Below are 22,111 nucleotides of genomic sequence, written 5' to 3'. Positions count from 1 at the left end.
CCCCTTTTTTCCTCCAAATATAATGGCCAAACAGTTCTATTTTTGTTTCATCAGACCAGAGGACATTTATCCAAAAAGTACAATCTTTGTCCCCATGTGCAGTGGCAAACCGTTGTCTGGCTTTTTTATGGCGGTTTTGGAGCAGTGGCTTCTTCCTTGCTGAGTGGCCTTTCAGGTTATGTAGAAATAGGACTCGTTTTACTGTGGATATAGATACTTTTGTACCTGGTTCCTCCAGCATCTTCACAAGGTCCTTTGTTCTGGAATTGATTTGCATTTTTCACACCAAAGTACGTTCATCTCTAGGAGACAGAACGCGTCTCCTTCCTGAGCGGTATGATGGCTGCATGGTCCCATGGTGTTTATACTTGCGTTCTATTGTTTGTACAGATGAACGTGGTACCTTCAGGCGTTTGGAAATTGCTCCCAAGGATGAACCAGACTTGTGGAGGTCAACAAAAAATTTTCTGATGTCTTGGCTGATTTCTTTTGATTTTCCCATGATGTCAAGCAAAGAGGCACTGAGTTTGAAGGTAGGCCTTGAAATACATCCACAGGTACACCTCCAATTGGCTCAAAGGATGTCAATTAGCCTATCAGAAGCTTCTAAATCCATGACAACATTTCCTGGAATTTTCCAAGCCTTTAAAGGCACAGTCAACTTACTGTATGTAAAATTCTGACCCACTGGAATTGTGATTCAGTGAATTATAAGTGAAATAATCTGTCTGTAAACAATTGTTGGAAAAATGACTTGTGTCATACACAAAGTAGATGTCCTAACCGACTTGCCAAAACTATAGTTTGTTAACAAGAAATTTGTGGAGTGGTTGAAAAATGAGTTTTAATGACTCCGACCTAAGTGTATGTAACCTTCCGACTTCAACTGTATATCAACTCATACACCCTGTACCATGGAATCGATACATCAAAAATCTCTTCCCAACTATTTTGCCATCTGTATAGCACAGTTGTCAACATCCTGGTCCTTCAATGAAACTAGTATACTTTCCTATTTATGCTATTTTTATTGCTTCATCAGTTTTGATCCTTTATATTGGGCAGACAGACAAGTTCCCTACCTCCTCCCGCTGCCACCTGCCTCCTCCATTTTTGGGGTAATGCTGTTATCAATTGGTTGTACTCTTGGATTGAGCAGACCTTCCCATACAATTTTGATACCTCTATGAAGGACATAACTCAACCATTCCAATTTACATGATCATTTTAGAACAAAATACCATTTTCAGAAATCTTTCCCATAAATACAGGTATTTTATCAACCAGCACATTTGAATTCAGCCATTATATTTGTTGTAATATTTTTTCTATATTTTCAGGGGGATGAAATTGAAATTGTAACCAGCTCTACAATGCTTGTTTGAAAAAGAGAGATACTTTGAAAAAAGTATACTTTTCTATTAATCTAAAATGAGACATGGCAATCTGCACAAAGGCAAAAAGGTCATTTTTAAACAATGGATGAGCTTTTCTTAGTAATCTGCTTGAGAACCATTTAGGGTTCAGGTAAAACTTTTGAATAAGTGAAGCTTTTAGAGAGAGGTTTAGTGCTTTTATATTTAATCATCTCAACCCGGCTGCAGCTGTACACAGCCCATCTGTAAATAGCCCATCCAACCAACTACCTATCTCATCACATATTTGTTTTTGTTTTTCTGCTCTTTTGCACACCAGTATTTCTACTTGCACATCCTCATCTGTACATGTATCACTCCAGTGTAAATTGCTAAATTGTAATTACTTCGCCACTATTGGCCTATATATTGCCTTACCTCTTTATTTCATTTGCACACACTGTATACAGATTTATCTACTGTGTTATTGACTGTTTGTTTGTTTATCCCATGTGTAACTCTGTGTTATTGTTTCTGTCGCGCTGCTTTTGCTTTATCTTGGCCAGGTCGCAGTTGTAAATGAGAACTTGTTCTCAACTGGCCTACCTGGTTAAATAAAGGTGAAATTATTATTTTTTAAATAAAAATCGAGACAGATGCTGAGAGCATCCAGGGGTGATGATCTGAGAAGATGCGTTCCAATGGAGGAGTGGGCTTGCCCGAGGAAAGATTCCAATGATAGCACTCACGTGTGCGCACAGGCCGCAGAAATTGTTGCACACGTATATTTTACGCACATTCCAATGGCACGAGTGTTTGGCTTACTTTCCCTTCAAAAGTAGATCCTCTTTATCTTGCCACGGGGAACACTGTTGATTTGCCTGCTTGGTATTCTAATAAGACGATTGTTCTTATTGGGGGACCGTTTAACGGGGCGCTGTTAGAGAGACGTGGCATGTTTGTTCAACGACAGAGTTTGCGGCATTCTCAACAGGTGGGCTGAGGAAAGTCTAGGGAAAACTTTATTGTTTCACGCTTGTGTCACCCTGTGACACAGTCTTGCTCAAGCTACTATATGATATTTCATTCGAAGTATCAGGCTATGACAGTAGCCTATGTAAATATCGTCCTATTACGCATTAGTTACTCATATCGTGTAATAGGTGTGCCAGGACAGGTTGTTACAATTATATGATAATATTAGAATTAAGAATTTATTCCACATATGCTAAGATTCTTACAAATAGGCCTATTATCTACTAAAGGGAAAAACCACTGTGACCATCAGAATTGTAGACATTATTTTATTTATTATTTTAGACCGTTATTCATTATATAGATAGGCACGCTTTATTTTGTCTGGTTTAGCGTCGCAGATAAAGCGAAATATTTTTTGCTAATATGATTTGAAAAATTAATCATCAGGAGTAGGCAGCGTCATAAGTAAGTGAGTAAACTGAGATATGACTAAGAAGTTAATAACAAATTTTCCATAAATAGACAGGTATTTACCTCTCCATGGTTGCAGGATCTTGTCTATTTTTACAAGTTTTCTATTGAAATTCATTGTGGAGAGCTTATTTATATATTTTGTGATATGAATACCAAGTATGTCTACTTCACCATCAGCCCATTTTATAGGCAAACTGCAGGGTAGTGTAAAATATGTATTTTTTAACGATCCAATACATAGCATTGTACACTTTTTGTACTCTCTGGTTTTAATCCAGAGAGTACAGAAAAGTTATCTAGATCTTCAATGAGACATTGCAGGGATCTAGCTTGCGGACTTAATATAAAACTTGAGTCATTGGCGTACATGGACACCTTTGTTTTTAAGCCTTGGATTTCTAATCCTCCAATGTTGTTATTGGTTCTGATTTTAATAGCTAGCATTTCGATGGCCATAATGAATAGATATGGTGACAGAGGACACCCTCGTTTAACTCCTCTTGCCAATTCAAAACTCTCTGAGAAGTAGCCGTTATTTACTATTTTACACCTGGGGTTGCTATACATTACTTTTACCTATTTTATAAGAGATTCACCGGAATTGAAAAACTCCAGGCATTTATAAATAAAATCCCGTCTTACTTTATCAAATGCCTTTTCAAAATCCGCTACAAAGACCAGGCCTGGCTTCTTAGATGTTTCATGATGTTCTATTATTTCTAGTAGTTGTCGTATATTATCTCCAATGTATCACCAATGTAAAAAACCTGTCTAATCAGGATGAACAATACCTGGTAAAACCATTTTAATTCTGAGTGCTATGCATTTCGCTAGTATTTTTGCATCACAACATTGAAGTGTAAGGGGCCTCCAGTTTTTTAGATACACTGGATCTTTATATTTGCCATCTGGGTCTTGTTTTAATAATAGAGAAATCAGGCCTTCCTGCTGAGTACCTGACACACTACCATTTATAGAGTAGTTAAAACAATCTAACAATGGAGCTTTTAGTACATCAAAAAAAGCTTGATATGCCTCTGCCGGTATGCCATCAAGCCCTGGGGTTTTTCCAGACTGAAATTATTTAATAGCCTCAAATAGTTATTTCTATGTGATATTGCCTTCGCACTGATTTTTCTGTATATTTGTAAATTTTCAATTTTTTATATTATTTGGAAAGACTTCCTTACTGTAATCTTCATTCAGTGGGAGAAGATGAGATCAGAAAAGAGAACATCTGCCTAAAATATTTAGCTACCTCTTTTAAAATACAATTCGGAGAATCATAAATGACTCTGTCTTCAGTAACAAGTTTTTGCAAATTATTTTTGTTAGTGTTCCTGTATTGGAGATTCAGGAATAATTTTGTGCATTTTCCATCCAGTTTGCTTTATTTTTGTAATAGATTACATTAGATCGTTCTTGACTAAGTTCCTCAAGTTCTTTTTGTTTTTCCTCTAACTTATTTTGTATCTCTGTAGTATTGTTTTTATTGATATCTACCTGTACTAGTAATTAATGTATTTCCCTTGTTAGTCTTGTCTCTTTTGCCAGAAACTGCTTTTTTATTATTGCTGAATATTGAATTGAATGACCTCTGAAGGTACATTTAAAAGTATCAGAAACAATAAGGGGATTTGCTGAACCTATATTATACTGGAAATATTCAGTTATAAGTTATTTTGTCTTAGTTAAAAATAAGTTGTCCTCCAGTAAACTTTGATTACATTTCCAGTATCCCCATCCAAGTGGAAATTCTATAAGAGTTATGTGAAGGCCAATTAGATGATGATCCGATCGCATTCTGTCTCCTATTAAAACTTGTTTAACCTTTGATGCAAGAGAAAAAGAGACAAGAAAGTAGTCAAGATGAGTCTCCTCCATGTATATCTCACTAGGTCGGGGTTTTTTAGTCTCCAAATATCCACTATTTCTAATGTGTCCAAACTATTTGATGATAGTTTGTAGAGTGATTTCCTTTACGGTCAATTGAGGTACTGTAACGTTCGTCTTGTGGTGCATGAACGGACCAAGGCGCAGCGGGTGATGAATACATTCTGAATTTATTACAACAAGACGAAAACACTAACAAACACTAGAACAAACTACAAAACAATAAACGAAGTCAACAGACTTGAAACAAATGAACTTACATAGAGACGAAGAACGCACGAACAGGAACAGACTACCTAAACGAACGAACAAACGAAACAGTCCCATGTTGATTACACAGACACAGGAACAATCACCCACAAACAAACAGTGAGAACAACCTACCTTAATATGACTCTCAATCAGAGGAAACGTCAAACACCTGCCTCTAATTGAGAGCCATACCAGGCAACCCAAAACCAACATAGAAACAGAAAACATAGACTGCCCACCCAAAACTCACGCCCTGACCAATAAACACATACCAAACAACAGAAAACAGGTCAGGAACGTGACAGGTACTTAACACTTTGTTATAGTCTCCTATCATAATGATTTGATCATTTGTTGCATATAAGTTCAATAAATTGGTATAAATATTTTCGAAGAAGTATGGATCATCCTGATTTGGATCATATAGATTAATGAGCCAAATCTCTTTTTCGTCCACTTTCATATTCAAAAAGATCCACCTTCCTTGCGAATCATTCCTGACTGTTTACACATTCAGATTTTCATTGTTGTTAATTAATATCATCTCACCTTTTGAGTTCCTTTGTCCATGACAGAAAATAATTTTACCACCCCATTCCCTTTTTCCACGCAACTTCATCTAAGGATGTAGAGTGAGTTGTAAACAGTATATGTTATATATATCCTGTAAACAGTACATGTTATATTCCTTTTCTTTTAGCCACGTAAAGACTGATCTTCTTTTTCTATTACCTGCTAAATCATTACATTTATCCCTGGCTATACTTATTTCACCCCTTACCATAACTAGATACTATTCTCAGTCTAAATTGACCATAATTAGTGCTTATAAAGTTACTGTAACGCTCGTCGTTGGAATGAGGTGAGGACCAAAGCGCAGCGTGGTAAGTGTTCATCATTATATTTATTAAACATAGAACACTAAACAAAATAACAACGGAGAACGAAACGCAACAGTTCTGTAAGGTGACATCCACTACACAGAAAATAATCACCCACAAAACACAATGAAAACCAGGCTACCTAAATATGGCTCCCAATCAGAGACAACGACTGACACCTGCCTCTGATTGAGAACCATACTAGGCCAAACACATAGAAAAGGACAATAGAACAAAACATAGAAAAAACAACATAGAATGCCCACCCCAACTCACGCCCTGACCAACTAAAATAAAGACATAACAAAGGAACTAAGGTCAGAACGTGACAGTTACTGCCGTCAGAGGTATGACAGTCAAAATTAGAGCTTTCAAATGTCTGATATTTAGAATTCAAGAAATACGTTCAAGCCATATTTGTTTTATTCCCTTGCCTGTGAATCAATGCCACAGATGTTAGAAAATTGAGACGAGATATTACGTGTGTAGTAAATCTGAGTAGGTTGATGTGTGTGACATTGGATGTGATTTAGTGAGAGTGTGTACGATGTCTGTATAAGAGTAAGACTATAATGTGTGCTGTCCAAATAAATAATAACTCCGCCAATTTGCATGGTTGAGTGTCTATGTGTGTAACATGTAGTGCGTATAGCCTTAATATTCATGATGATAATAGTAATCCATATCGTATCACCATCATAGTTGCATCATAATTACCTTTAACATCATTGAAAAACACATCCCAGCATTTCCATAGCAATTGACGTTTCACGTGATCATGAAAGAGACCTTGCATTACTCTAGATACGGCTTCACTACAGTACGAATGTATTCCGTACAATATGTTATTATTCCCCAATGCCCCTATTCTGATATCTTCCCCTTGCTTGTTGTAAACATATATAAACATGTAGACAGACATAAAAAGATAGACAAACAAGGAACATATGAACAAGTGAATGTTAGCTGTACAGAGAGTTTGCCATCAAAGCGGAAAATAAACACAATCATTGTGAATTTCAGCAAACTACTCAGCAAACACTTAGAATGACTGTTTTCCTGTCATTCTATTCATTGAAACATTTTTCACATGATCTACAACCACTTTATTAATTGATTCTCTGAACGCTGGTCACGTTTTCAATCCTATAGAATCCGCAACGGTCCAGTGAATGTGTTTACTTGTGAACGCTCCAGCATGGAATTATTACCTTGTCTTAAACTGTATGTTTTGAACTAGACTGTAATCTGTCTGGTTGTCTGAGCTTGTAAGAGTCTGAACTGTGAGTTGTGTGATCTTAATTTGCCCATTTTGAGAACCTTATTTCGTGTGTGTGTGTGTGTGTGTGTGTGTGTGTGTGTGTGTGTGTGTGTGTGTGTGTGTGTGTGTGTGTGTGTGTGTGTGTGTGTGTGTGTGTGTGTGTGTGTGTGTGTGTGTGTGTGTGTGTGTGTGTGTGTGATTCAGGTGTGAGAAGTTGGCAGAGACGATCTGGCAGAACAGGCAGCAGATCAGGAGAGCAGAACACCTGAGACAACAGCTTCCCATCCCCGGCCCCATCGAGGAGCTACTGAACGACCTCAACAGCACCATCACAGACATCATCTCAGCACTGGTCACCAGGTGTGTGTGTACCTGCGTGCGTTTGTGTGTGTGTGAAGTTGTTGTTATTGTTCAGTATCAAAGTGCAAGGTATTGTGAGAATAGGTTGTAGTGTGTTGGATTGTGTGCAAGTGGCTTTGAGCTGGATGTGGGTGTGTGAAAATGTGAACTTCTTATAGACACACTAATCTTCAGTGTGTATGGTACTATACAGTCATGTTTACACCCCCCCCCCCCCCATCTCCTCTGATGGGACTGAATGGAGAACATACTACACTCAGTGGGAACCCTTATACAAATCCTATCCTACTGACACAACCACTGACTCCTTATGTGGCCAATAGAGCGTGAGATTACATTTATTACCAGAATTACATTATAAATTACTCCGCACCGCACATCACGGGAGCCCGGTTATATGACTCTGGAGCAGCAAAACGTGTGTGTGTGTTTGACTCTGTGCTGAGCCCAAGCTGGGTTGTTCCGAGGCAGGGGGAGCAAGCTGCTGATAGTTCCTCCAGCAGCCCAGCCCAGCTCTGCTCCCAACCGCTGCTGAACCTGCCAATGATCACACAAACACAACCCCAGTCAGCCTGCATTAACCCTCAACGCTACAAGGAGAGAGAGATGGAGCGAGGAGAGAGGGAGGCCTGCTATAGATCCAAAAGGAGAAAGAAAACGGGAAGGGAGAGTGAACGGTTTAGAAAAGGAGAGGAAGATACAGTATGAGGAAGAGGAGGAGTGAACCGTTTCAAGGACATTAAGTGAAAGAAAGAAGGGGGATACAAAAGAGGGTCGATACGAGAGCTAAAGAGACTAAAAGTGTTTGAGACTAGAGATAAAGAGTCTACAATGATGGTGAGATGGGGAGAAAGGCTAACAGGCTCAGAAAGTTAGCTTGAGTTCCATGGTAGAGTGTTGTAGCCCTGGGGCCACTGTCTGTCAGCCTCACTGACTGGATCAGGAAGTCTTCTGACTGCTCCCAGAACCCTTTGCTCTCTCCTTATGGTCCCCACAGAGACCCATAATGCACTGAGAAGCTGTATCATTGTCAGAACGATGTCCGTTAGGCCACAGACAGGGGAGCGTTGAGAGCGTAAGAACACTACTTTTAAAGTCCATACTACCGCACTGGTGTTTCCTCTCCTCTTAATTCGCTCTTTCCTGCTCTCCAGCGAAACCACACCCACATCCTCTCTACTGTTCCCCTAAACCTCTAGCAGGCGCCTGGGAGGGAGGCTAGGGGGGAGGGAGGGTATCTCATCACTGCCTGCTCATATTGAGTACGGTCAGCCAAGCCTAAAACACAAACGGCGTACTCTACTAAAAAGCCCTCCGTGCCTGAATGAATGAGCATCACGCTGCCTGTGTGTGTGTAGCGTTTGTCTGTCTGTGCGTGTTTATGTGTGGGAGCATGAAGAGCTGACAGCTTGCATGCTGTGTAACTTTCAAAAGCAGGTCAAATAGACGTAATAGGCAGTAGTGTGTGATGAGCAGAAATCCCTGTGGTGATCTGTTGGTTAAAGGGATAGTGCTAAATGTTTTCAATCAAGCCCTTTTTCTACTAACAAATAGTCAAATGAACTCATATTTACCATTTGTATGACTCTGTGTGCAGTTTGAAGGAAGTTGAAGTTAGTTTCTGTAGCCATTGTTAACTAGCATGCAGTTGTTCCTGTAGACTTTCTGTCGTTGGGCTAACGCTAGTTAGCAATTGCTCCAGAATCTACCTTCAACTTCCTTCAAACTGCATGCAAAGACATACAAATGGTATACATGAGTTCATCTGACTCTGGGTAAGCTAAAATGTTGCACTATCCCTTTAAAGCAACCCGCTACACTTTCCTCTGACTCTAATCTGTTTGTCCTGCCCCTGTCCTCTATCTATCTCTGTCTGTCTGTCTATCTGTCTGTCTGTCTGTCTGTCTGTCTCTCTCTCTCTCTCTCTCTTTTGCTCTCTCTCTCTTTCTCTCTCCCTTCTCTCTCTCTCTCTCTCTCTCTCTGTCTCTCTCTCCCCCTCCCTCCCTCCCTCCCTCCCTCCAGCACCTTTATCATAGAGAAGCAGCCTCCCCAGGTGCTGAAAACCCAGACCAAGTTTGTCGCCACAGTGCGTCTCCTAGTGGGCGGGAAGCTCAATGTGCACATGAACCCCCCGCAGGTCAAGGCCACCATCATCAGTGAACAGCAGGCGAAGGCCTTGCTCAAGAACGAGAACACCAGGAAGTAAGTTACAGCATAGAGCCCCCTCATCACTGATATATACTGCCTCAGTGGAATCTATGGAGCAAGTGGAGATTCCACATTTAGATGTTACTTTTGGTCGTGCCACATCCCACGTTCTACACACCTAATAGAACTCTAAAGTAGTTAGTGTATAAATCTTCCTTCCTAGTACTAAAAGAATAGCCATGTTAGCCTATCCCTAGCCCAGGGGCAAATTTGGGTAGCATATTGCAAGATTGTCAGCGTTGGCATCCTGAAAAAAACTTGCCTCACATAAATTGAAATTAGTCATTCCCCTTCATGTTCTGTGAAAGTTTCATGACTTTATGATTAATACATCTGCTGAAGCATCTACCTCTCCTCCTCATCCTCCTCCCTCTTCCTTCCCCTTCTCCCAGTGACAGCAGTGGAGAGATCCTTAACAACAACTGTGTGATGGAGTACCACCAGGCCACAGGAACACTCAGCGCCAACTTCAGGAACATGGTGAGGATGGATGGGGCCAGGGAGTCTCAGTCTGTAATAACACACCCAGAGAAGATTCGCTTCAGAGACAAACCCCAGCTAAACTGGAGTCCAAGAGGCTTTTGGAGATTCTGCATTCTCATTCTATGTTCATACTCATACAGATAGCATGTTACTCAGCCCACATGCTCTTTTGAGTTCCCTAGGGTCCTCCATGGATAATTTACATGTAAACTCTGGCTTAAATGGATACTTCGGGATTTTGGCAATGAACTTGTGGATACCATTTTATGTCTCTATTTCCAGAATGAAGTTAAAGGCAGAATGCTAGTAAATGTGCATTGGCTTGCGACACTACCTCTAACTTCCTTCATACTGGACACAGGGACATACAAATGGTATCCATGAGTTCATCTGACTCTGCAGAAGTAGACAAAGGGCCTCATTGTGAAAATCTCGAAGTATCCCTTTAAATCTGCTCCTGGAATGAAAGGGAATCATGTATGTGTGTGATCCGAGAACAGCTCCTCAAAGTGAATAGTCTGGAAGATGTTTGTGTGCTGTGCTGCTGTCCTCTCCTCAACCCTCATGATCCTCCTCTCTGACCCCGCCTCCTCTTTCATGTAGTCTTTGAAGAGGATCAAGCGCTCGGACCGGCGAGGGGCGGAGTCTGTGACAGAGGAGAAGTTTACCATTCTGTTTGAGTCTCAGTTTAGCGTCGGGGGTAATGAGCTGGTTTTTCAGGTTAAGGTAAGAACTGATAACCTGGTCCCAGATCTGTTTGTGTTGTTTTGCCAACTCTTATCAATACAGCACACACAGGCTTAAGAAGAGATGAGCAGAGTGGTGGACTAGCCCGAGGTCTAACCTAGCGCCTCAGCAGCCTTTCTTTCTTTCTGGTCCTGATGAGAGAAAACAAACTGTCGGGGGAGTTTTCTCATCTGTACTGTTCAACCAATCCAGTAAATGTGGAGGAGGAGTTAAGACGGAGTGTCACCTTGTTAACGTCCAAAAGAGGAAGTCACGTCACAGGCTCTCTTTCCATTTCCCCTGAAAACCAGATGCATCCAGTTGTCATCGACCCGCAGAGAGTGGCTCTGTCAATACACCATGTTCCTTACCCTGCTCCTTCAGTGACCATATTAGAACTAGTAATCATTGTTAAAGCTATGTCACACAAGACAAATGACCTTCACATTGTCAATGGTACAGGAAACATATATACTCCCCTACTCTCCATAACACATTTGTTCATGTATTTCTCTGAATTATATGGATTGTTTGGTTAGAACACAAAGTGCTGTACAGTAGGTTAAAGTGGAAACATGTTTTACATGAGTTGCCTTATATATACTGTATTTGATACACATACACATCTTTGTGTTTCTAATGACGCTGACCTTTTTCTTCCCTCTCTCTCTCTCTCTCTCTCTGTCAGACGTTATCACTTCCTGTGGTGGTGATCGTCCACGGTAGCCAAGACAATAACGCCACAGCAACAGTACTGTGGGACAACGCTTTTGCCGAACCCGTAAGTTCAGTGTGATCATCGTGTTGTGTGTGTGTGTGTGTGTGTGTGTGTGTGTGTGTGTGTGTGTGTGTGTGTGTGTGTGTGTGTGTGTGTGTGTGTGTGTGTGTGTGTGTGTGTGTGTGTGTGTGTGTGTGTGTGTGATGATGTCTTTAACACTTTACATTGTTTTGTTTCTCTCTTTATGGACGCTCTAGCGTTGCCCTGGTTTAGGGGCCTTAACCCTCTCTCCTCTCCTCCTCCCCAGGGTCGAGTGCCCTTCATAGTGCCTGAAAAGGTGCTGTGGCCCCAGCTGTGTGAGGCCCTCAACATGAAGTACAAGGCGGAGGTGCAGAGTAACCGTGGCCTCTCAGAGGAGAACCTGGTCTTCCTGGCCCAGAAAGCCTTCAGTAGCTCCAGCATCAACCCTGATGACTACCGCGGCATGACCATGACCTGGTCCCAGTTCAACAGGGTAAGACCAGGGTGTGTCTCAAATGGCACCATGTTTCCTATGTGGTGCACTACTTTTTACCAGGGCCCATCTTTTGACAAGAACCCTATGGGCACTTATCAAAAGTAGTGCACTTTGTAGTGAGTAGGGTGCCATGTGGGACACAGCCCATGACTACTGACCAGTGGACTATAAGACCTGACCTCTGCGTTAGGAACAAGTTGTTGCAGAGGGGTGATATCATTTATTTGATGCTCAGATGGAATCTATTGTAGAGTTTTTACCATTCCTGGTTTGTGTATATTTTATTTAGATGTGAGTATGTGCCACTGCAGACACAGTTTACCTCTTTGGTGTTCCTTCCCGTGTTCAGAGTAATGATTCCACTATATCTGCATTGGGGGCAGCAGGTAGCCTAGTAGTTAGAGCGTTGGGCCAGTAACCGAAAGGTTGCTAGATCGAATCCCCGAGCTGACAAGGTAGAAATCTGTCATTCTGCCCCTGAACAAGGCAGTTAACCCACTGTTCCTAGGCCATCATCGTAAATAAGAATTTGTTCTTAACTGACTTGCCTAGTTAAATAAAGCTGCTCTCCAAGGGCTGAGCGAGTCTCTAATGTGTTTCTCTCTAAGGCTACGTCCCTAATGGTACCATATTCCCTACATAGGGCCCTGGTCAAAGGTAGTGCACTAGGTAGGGAATAGGGTGCCATTTAGTCTGATGAGCTCTAGTCGGCTGGCCGTGAGGTCCTCAGGTCTGGTTAATGGGCCTGTTTGTCAAGACAGGAAGGGCTAATTCAGCCCCAGGCCTCATTGGCTCCCTCTAACCAGCCACTGATGACAGAGAGCACACTCACATTCAGACCTCATTCACCACAGAGCATCAGCCTCATTAGAGAGAGAGAGGGCCTAGAAACAGGCGCTGGAACATGCACCTCAGAGCTCACTCACTGATACACACTTGCATATCATGGATGGATGTAAGGGGGTCAGCTGAACTCTGGGAAATATCTCTCACTGACTGACTGTCTATTGTAATTGCTGCTCTACACTAAATCAAATCAAATCAAATGTATTTATAAAGCCCTTCTTACATCAGCTGATATCTCAAAGTGCTGTACAGAAACCAAGCCTAAAACCCCAAACAGCAAGCAATGCAGGTGTAGAAGCACGGTGGCCAGGAAAAACTCCCTAGAAAGGCCAGAACCTAGGAAGAAACCTAGAGAGGAACCAGGCTCTAAGGGGTGGCCAGTCCTCTACTGGCTGTGCCGGGTGGAGATTATAACAGAACATGGCCAAGATGTTCAAATGTTCATAGATGACCAGCAGGGTCAAATAATAATAATCACATTGGATGTCAAGGGTGCAACAGGTCAGCACCTCAGGAGTAAATGTCAGTTGGCTTTTCATAGCCGATCATTCAGAGTATCTCTACCGCTCCTGCTGTCTCTAGAGAGTTGAAAACAGCAGGTCGGGGACAGGTAGCACATCCGGTGAACAGGTCAAGGTTCCATAGCCGCAGGCAGAACAGTTGAAAGTGGAGCTACTCTGTATGTGTGAGGAGAGGTTAGTGCGATTAAAGACAGATAACAAATTGTTTATCGACTGTATCAAATACAATGTCCCAATCCCTCTAACCTACAGGAGAGTCTGCCTGGCAGGAATTTCACGTTCTGGCAGTGGTTTGATGGGGTCATGGAACTCACCAAAAAACATCTCAAACCACACTGGAATGATGGGTAAGAATAATTTTTTTAAATGTCTATATTCCTAGAATTTCCCAGAATAACCTGTGGAAATGAGGTTTGACTTGGATTGTGTGTTAGTGTAACATGAGATGCCTGCAGCGTGCACACACTGCCCAAGTAGACAGGGAAATGGACAGAGAAAATGGCTCAACTGAGCTAAAGGCCTCTTTTTGTTGTCGTTTGAATGGCAGCTGTAATGTGCTTTCTTTAGTGAGTCTTCTTGGTAGAGTGCACTTGGTGTTTTTTCCTCTTAAGCCCCCCTGCTGTTGCAGCCTCACATTTTGATTGTTTTTTAATCTCAATGAGCCTAGCAAAAGGCCCTCGCCACAATGGACACAGCTTTACCATAGCAACCACAGAGATATGTATCCCTACCTGTAATGGGTCAAGAGGATACAATTATTGTAGGGGAAGGGGGCGGCATGACAATGTATGTAACAATGTATCTTTGTCTGTCTCTGTCCTTATGTCCTCCACCTGTCCTCATGTTCTCCTCCTGTCCTCCTCCTGTTCTCCTCATGTCCTCTTCCTGTCCTCCTCATGTCCTCCTCATATCCTCCTCATGCCCTCCACCTGTCCTCCTCCTGTTCTCCTCATGTCCTCCTCGTGCCCTCCTCCTGTCCACCTCATGTCCTCCTCATTTCCTCTTCATGTACTCCTCCTCCTGTCCTCCTCCTGTCCTCCTCCTGTCCTCCTCCTGTCCTCCTCCTGACCTCCTCCTGTCCTCCTCCTGTCCTCCTCATGTCCTCCTCCTGTTCTCCTCCTGTCCTCCTCCTGTCCTCCTCCTGTCCTCCTCATGTCCTCCTCATGCCCTCCTCATGTCCTCCTCATGTCCTCCTCATATCCTCTTCATGTCCTCCTCCTGTCCTCCTCCTGTTCCCCTCCTGTTCTCCTCATGTCCTCCTCCTGTCCTCCTCCTGTCCTCCTCATGCCCTCCTCCTGTCCTCCTCCTGTCCTCCTCCTGTCCTCCTCCTGTCCTCCTCCTGTCCTCCTCCTGTTCTCCTCCTGTTCTCCTCCTGTTCTCCTCATGTCCTCCTCCTGTCCTCCTCATGCCCTCCTCATGCCCTCCTCCTGTCCTCCTCATGTCCTCCTCATATCCTCCTCATGCCCTCCTCCTGTCCTCCTCCTGTCCTCCTCCTGTTCTCCTCCTGTCCTCCTCCTGTTCTCCTCCTGTCCTCCTCATGTCCTACTTATGCCCTCCTCCTGGGATTTTTATTCTCTGTACATTTGTCTGTCTGTGTACATTTGTCCCCTTCTCTCTCTCTCTCTCTCTCTTCCTTCCTCCGTTCTCTATGTCCAGGGCGATCCTGGGATTTGTGAACAAGCAGCAGGCCCAGGACATGTTGATGTCCAAACCCAACGGGACCTTCCTGCTCCGCTTCAGCGACTCTGAGATCGGAGGGATCACTATCGCCTGGGTGGCTGAGAATCCCAACAAACCAGGTTCTGACAACCAACCAGTCAAGCGATCAATCAATTCATTATTTTGTCAGTTAGTCAATTAGTCAACAAATGAATCTTCGACGGAGAAGGTCTGTAAAAATAGCCAAGTGGTACTAAAGTAAGTGTGGCTATGTTTCCAGGGGAGAGGATGGTGTGGAACCTCATGCCCTACACAGCCAAAGACTTCTCCATCCGCTCTTTGGCTGACCGCATCAGTGACCTCAACCACCTCCTGTTCCTCTACCCAGACAGACCCAAGGATGAGGTCTTCTCCAAATACTACACGCCACCCCTGTGTATGTACCTAACCTCTATTCATCTCTATAAAAATACATTTTGACATATAATTATACTGTAGTATCTATTCTCTATATCTGTTGCAATTTGGTCAGATAGAGGCTTATAACAGCCACAATGAGGAACCTGTGAATGTGGACCATATCTGCAGTCTGAACATAGCGATTCTCGCTGTCTCTCCTTCCCTTGCCATTCTCTCTTACAGCCAAAGCAGTGGATGGATACGTGAAACCGCAGATCAAACAAGTGGTACCAGAGTAAGTCTCTCTCTCTCTCTGTGGCGATAGGGCTGATTTAATCGCCCAACAATGTGGCCTGAATGCAGATCAACCATTAGGTCTTCACTCCAGATGGAGGAACCAATTAGAGCCCAGCATCCGCGGGCCTGAGGGCGCCTCTGTCCCTCTCATCACTGCACTTAGTAATGTCAGTCTGGGTAATGAGTTAGCAGGGTCCCTATTGTTACCATGGGGCTGTGGGCCTCTCAATGGGAGGGCTCCAGGTGCTGCTGCCCAGCACCCTGCCTAACCTGATCCTGCCTGCTGCTCAAAGGGACTGGTAATTAATGAAGCAGAGGAGGAGCAGGAGGAGGGGGTGGTGGTGAGGGATGTTGATGAAGGTTGCCGTGGTAACCGACAAAGCTGGCGTTCGGAATGACGCTCTCTGACTCGTGCGCGTGTGTCTGTCTGTCTGTTTGTCTGGACCTGCAGGTTCACCACGACCAATCCTGACCCAGCAGCAAACCCCACCTACATGGATCACGGAGCCTCCCCTGTTGTCAGTCACCCTCCAAACTACGGCATATACCCGCCTATGTGAGTATAGATTACATATGTGTGCGTGCATGTGTGAGAGTGAGGTGTGTGTGTCTGATGGCCTGTGTTACTAACTGGTTCCTGTGTTCTGAGGTGTGTGTGTCTGATGGCCTGTGTTACTAACTGGTTCCTGTGTTGTGAGGTGTGTGTGTCTGATGGCCTGTGCTACTAACTGGTCCCTGTGTTGTGAGGTGTGTGTGTCTGATGGCCTGTGCTACTAACTGGTCCCTGTGTTGTGAGGTGTGTGTGTCTGATGGCCTGTGTTACTAACTGGTTCCTGTGTTCTGAGGTGTGTGTGTCTGATGGCCTGTGTTACTAACTGGTCCCTGTGTTGTGAGGTGTGTGTGTCTGATGGCCGGTGTTACTAACTGGTCCCTGTGTTGTGAGGTGTGTGTGTCTGATGGCCTGTGTTACTAACTGGTTCCTGTGTTGTGAGGTGTATGCGTCTGATGGCCTGTGTTACTAACTGGTTCCTGTGTTGTGAGGTGTATGCGTCTGATGGCCTGTGTTACTAACTGGTTCCTGTGTTGTGAGGTGTATGCGTCTGATGGCCTGTGTTACTAACTGGTTCCTGTGTTGTGAGGTGTATGCGTCTGATGGCCTGTGTTACTAACTGGTCCCTGTGTTGTGAGGTGTGTGTGTCTGATGGCCTGTGTTACTAACTGGTTCCTGTGTTGTGAGGTGTATGCGTCTGATGGCCTGTGTTACTAACTGGTCCCTGTGTTGTGAGGTGTGTGTGTCTGATGGCCTGTGTTACTAACTGGTCCCTGTGTTGTGAGGTGTGTGTGTCTGATGGCCTGTGTTACTAACTGGTCCCTGTGTTGTGAGGTGTGTGTGTCTGATGGCCTGTGTTACTAACTGGTTCCTGTGTTGTGGCAGGAGTGACTCCATGTTAGATGCGGACGGTGACTTTGACCTGGATGACACCATGGACGTGGCGCGACACGTTGAGGAGCTGCTGCGGCGACCGATGGAGAGCCAATGGAGCGGCCAGCAGTCGTGACCCTCAATCTCTGACCGTTGACACCAACAAAAGAACCCCGCACCTTTTGACATTTCTGATGGTTTAATTCCATTCATTTCCTCCTGTTTTAATTCAGATAGCTTTAATGTGAAATGTTAATAATGTTTGTGATTGTTTTTTAGTTTTTTCTTCTCAGCAAGCAAAATGCATGTCAGTGACCTTTTTTCAGTTTGTCTCTGTACGTATCTGTAAAACAGACTAGGTATAAATGCAAAAAACGACAATGTTACAGTATTGTATAAAAAAGAAAAGTCTTTCAATTCACGTATGTATTTCCATTTGGTCATAATTCTAACAAAGATTTTTAAAGAGCACTCTCTACAACCTGTATGAGGTCATTTAAACAGTTTGTTTAAATGTTTTTGTTTAGTTATTTTATTATTGTAAATGGTTTATCAACAGAGTTTTTTTAATTCAATCCGCCCTCTGCCAAAAAAGAGAAACTTAAATGAAGAATTTGTTGTTATTGACAACAGTATCGGATGTGTTGCTGAGGGTAGTTTCAAGTAGTAGTATAATAATTCTGAATCTTTACACACTAAACTCCAAGCAGAATGGCTCTCATTTCATTCTCAGAGCACACTGAGTATCTATGTCACACACACACGCACGTACACAAGGATGCATCACACACACACACACACACACACACACACATGCACACACTGTTGCATAACATCAGCTCCAGCTGAAACTTGGGGACTTTGGGCCCCCTCTACACTCACAGCGATATTTTAGTTTCCTGTATTTGCACACAGATGTAATGTAAATACAAGCATGTATCCAGCATGGCCACTCAGGTCTCTGGACAGCCCATAGAGATAGATAGGACTCATCATTAATATAACCTGTTTTTAACATGGCCATTGCCATTGAGGTCTTCCACCATTTTAAAGTTGTCAACTGGGTGGGGATTCCTATGGGTTGTACTACTTTAGTACCTCAACGGTGCTGCCCATGCTGTCACACAGACGCTTTAATGGCACAGATACAAAGATGAGTCCTCTATCTATCTCCCCTCCATACCCCTGTAGATGATGTATGTGCCATCAACGCTACCTCTCATTACCACTCTGTCTGTCTGTCTGTCTGTCTTTCTGTCTGTCTGTCCGGTGTTTTAAACAACTCATTTGGTCATGTCTTGTTATTGGTTGTGACGTCTAGTGTTAACAATCTATTTGGGGAGCTGTGTGTAGGGGAGCTGAGGTCACTGGGATGTGTGTGGAGGTTGGGGTTTAGTTGGGGGATCTGTAGGAAAGTCCATTGCTAGGACTGATGGTAGAAGAGTCTCTATACTGGGTCCTTATTGGCTTAGTATTGTGCATCTGCTGAAGTACACTAACTACTCGATCCATAGCCTGAGATGACTAGTGGAGATCTAATTCAACTCATTTTACCATGGGGCAGGGATGCATTTTTTTGAAGATTTAAAGCTAATTCCCTGCAATGCTACCAGTTTTGCCATGGGGTGGAGATACATTTTTGCAGTTCTAAAGCAAATTTCCTGTAATTCTACATATTTTGCCATTACTTATGTCATGTTAATGATATCTGAGTGAGTGTGACTAGCTAGACTAACTTGCCACTGTAAGCTGTTAGCTGACATGGCTAATTAAGTGACTGTCAGTGACAAAACAGGAGAAAAACGTCTGATGCACAACCACATTTCGAACCTTCACCTTCTAACTTTCAACAGTACATTTAGACCCCAACTGAGTTTTTTTTATAAACGGCCCGGACCCTAAGCGACCGCTTATATCGCTAATGTCTTGAGCCAGCCCTGATGGTACTCCTGTCTGTCTGTCTCCGCCTGTTTTTTTCTCTCTCTGTCTATCTCTGTCCGTAAGCCTGTCTCCTGTTTTCTGTTATTACTGATCACTGTTGCTAAATCTGCATGTGCACGTCTGTCTCTGTGTGATATAACATCAAACATCAACTGACAACCTGAGGTACAGATATATAGCTATGTGTGCAGACAATATGAGGCGCTTGAACACTTGACTCATCAGTCCTGAGCATGAAGGCCATTGTTACCATAAAGTTTGGGATATTTTGGCACTGGCTCACTCCCTGTCTTTCAGCCAAGCTGTTGTAGTGGGTCTGTCTCCATATAGTCCCAGCAGGATTCGTCTGCCATAGTACACCTTAGCTACCGCAGTTTAACAAAGCATCTAACGATAGATCCACTTGTTGCCGTGGCTACGCTGTACTCCCCCCACATACACACACACACACACTTCTGAACCATTGGGCAATATCATGACGACAGCAACACCACACAACCCCCACAGTCATATCACACACACACACACACACACACACACACACACACACGACCCATCCCCTCTATTCATAAGCTCTGCCCTCTCAGGAATGAAGCCCTATGCTTGGTTGATGTATCATAAAATGAAAAAAAGACAAATAGAGTCTCTGTCTATCAGTGGAGGCTGGTGGGAGGAGCTATAGGAGGATGGGCTTATTGTAATGGCTGGAATGGAATTAATGGAACGGAGTCAAACATGTCGTTTCCATATGTTCGATGTGTTTTGATACAGTTCCATTGATTCCGTTTCAGCCCTTACAATGAGCCCATCCTCCTATAGCTCCTCCCACCAGCCTCCTCTGCTATCTATATACAGCATATATGAATTTATTTTCTGTACCATAATTCTATTTTATTACGGTATACTGTATGTCTGTGGCACGCCCCACTGAATGTAATCCCATTGCATGACCTGAGGAGGGTGTACGTATAACATGGCAGCCACTGCAACCTCTTAGGTTGCATCAGAAGTTTCTGAAAAAAGCCATATTGCAAAACAGGAATCAGAAGAATGTTGCTTTTGTGTTTGTCCAGCTGTCATTATTTAGTCTTTTCCTATCTTTGTTTCTTTCATTTTTCCCGGTCAAACAGCTAGTTTTTTTCTTTGTAGTTCTTGATTTCACTGATGTTTTTTGAAGAGTCAAAGCTACATCGGAATTCTTGTGACGTTTCCTTTAAAAAAAAAACATTATTCTAATCATTTCAAACTTGGATCTTTGCTTCACCTTAGTTAATCTATGTACTCTGGAAGCTGTATATGAGGCTGTGTTCTGTTCAGTGTTAGTTCCACGTTTGTGGTTGGGTTTTAGCACTTCGGTTGTCTTTAAAAAAAAAATAATGCAATTGAAGAAAAAAGTTTTATAAATAATTTCAAAAGTAACATGTATAATGAAAAATAAGTTGTGACTGAATAAATGTAATGGTTTATTTGTTCACATTTCATTGTCAGACTGAACTGCACCTTACCGATACTGTACATGAGACCATTTCAATAGAGTCGATTCCGAATGTAAACTCAAATTCCAATTCTAATTTCTTCTCATTGAGCATTGAAGCATTGAATTTAGTTTACTTTCTGAATTGACTGCATTGAAAAGGAATCGACCCAAAACCCTGACTTTCAACAGCCTTCTGCCTGGGTGTGGGCATCATAGCACCGCTATAACATAGCAGCACTACATGCCTTTTTACACTACACCTCTAACACATAGATGGATGCAGCAATCTGCTGTTGAGTGACATGAGCTGTGATCATTGCATGTTATACATTATAATTATCAGATCAGATTGCACTGAAGCACCTTTGTGATTCTAACCTCCCACTAAGCCAAACTGCATTTAGACAGGCATATGTACAAATACTCACTCACTATACGTCGGGTGTACTTGAATGAAGAGAGACCAATAATCACAAGCAAACAAGGGGACTCTATGCAATGCAGCAGTGATGTTGATATTGAACTGAACCTCATTAACCTACCTATTTGCCTTAAAGGTCCAATCAGAAGTTACTACATCCATTTGAACTAAGCCCCTTTCCTCTTCCTCTTCCTATCTAGGCTTGGATAGACTGACATGTCACTGCTCAGATGCAGTCTCTGATCCACTGCACGCACTACCTCTTCCTTTCTTTCGTTCTCTCTGTCTATCTCTCTCTCCCTCTAAACCTTATGTCGCTCCATCTCCCTCCACACTGGTTTATGTGATCGGTTGTCCAGTGGCAACTCACATCTGCTATCTTGTGGCAGGAACACATATTGTCTCTGAGACAGAGTACCGGAGTGGTATGTACTGTCCCTTTAATGCCAGAGGGGCTTTTCTCACCTGTCACTCGGGGCCCAAGGGACATGGACAAGTGATAAGACAATTTAATTAACCTAATGCATGAACTGCAATCGACTCTCACCCCATTGATTACTATAAAATATATTATGATTGTCAATCTCCTATGGAACAGACAGATCCAAGACCCACTGTTTGCCTTCTCAACAAATAACTCAATCATATTTACTATATTCTAATCCATTTGTTTCAATTTTTAAAAACATCAGACATGTCTGGAGGTCAGAGAGCGACTGTTGCTTGGATACGAAACTGCACGTGGTTGCTTGGTTACTGTTCAATATTCACAACAATAGCTTTAAAAGCGTTGGACAGTGAATACAATTCAATCTAACACAGCAGTAAGGCGAAATGTGCAATTTTTAAAAATTGAAAACATGCAGTATACAGGAGGACAGCGCTGTTTTCTTTCAGTTGACAACAAACAATTCTGCAGATAAAACAAACAGAAATAGTACAGGAAACCAGCCTTTCACACAACAAAGCAGTTCTTCCAGCAAAGGAAATGGTTAGAGCATTTAGGGCATGTGAAAGGGAA

At 42.8% G+C, this 22,111-nt stretch overlaps 1 protein-coding gene across 2 annotated transcripts in view; it reads left to right on the top strand.

Annotated features, from left to right (window-relative positions):
• Positions 1 to 20,658, top strand: part of LOC129829691 (signal transducer and activator of transcription 5B-like) — a 96,145-nt gene extending 75,487 nt beyond the window's left edge. For both annotated transcript variants that reach the window (XM_055891554.1, XM_055891560.1), the window contains exons 9-20: positions 7,299 to 7,454; positions 9,477 to 9,656; positions 10,055 to 10,142; positions 10,749 to 10,871; positions 11,560 to 11,652; positions 11,897 to 12,103; positions 13,726 to 13,820; positions 15,130 to 15,272; positions 15,413 to 15,568; positions 15,775 to 15,826; positions 16,280 to 16,384; positions 17,264 to 20,658. In XM_055891554.1, coding sequence (XP_055747529.1) covers positions 7,299 to 7,454; positions 9,477 to 9,656; positions 10,055 to 10,142; positions 10,749 to 10,871; positions 11,560 to 11,652; positions 11,897 to 12,103; positions 13,726 to 13,820; positions 15,130 to 15,272; positions 15,413 to 15,568; positions 15,775 to 15,826; positions 16,280 to 16,384; positions 17,264 to 17,387 — 1,522 coding nt within the window. In that variant the 3' untranslated portion in view covers positions 17,388 to 20,658. The remainder of the gene's footprint in view (positions 1 to 7,298; positions 7,455 to 9,476; positions 9,657 to 10,054; positions 10,143 to 10,748; positions 10,872 to 11,559; positions 11,653 to 11,896; positions 12,104 to 13,725; positions 13,821 to 15,129; positions 15,273 to 15,412; positions 15,569 to 15,774; positions 15,827 to 16,279; positions 16,385 to 17,263) is intronic.
• The last annotated feature ends 1,453 nt before the right edge of the window (positions 20,659 to 22,111 follow it).

This window comes from Salvelinus fontinalis, chromosome 2 (assembly GCF_029448725.1).
Source record: "Salvelinus fontinalis isolate EN_2023a chromosome 2, ASM2944872v1, whole genome shotgun sequence".
Lineage (NCBI taxonomy): Eukaryota > Metazoa > Chordata > Actinopteri > Salmoniformes > Salmonidae > Salvelinus > Salvelinus fontinalis.
The sequence above is the reverse complement of the archived record's forward strand: the minus strand, read 5'-3'. Positions and strand labels throughout refer to the sequence as shown.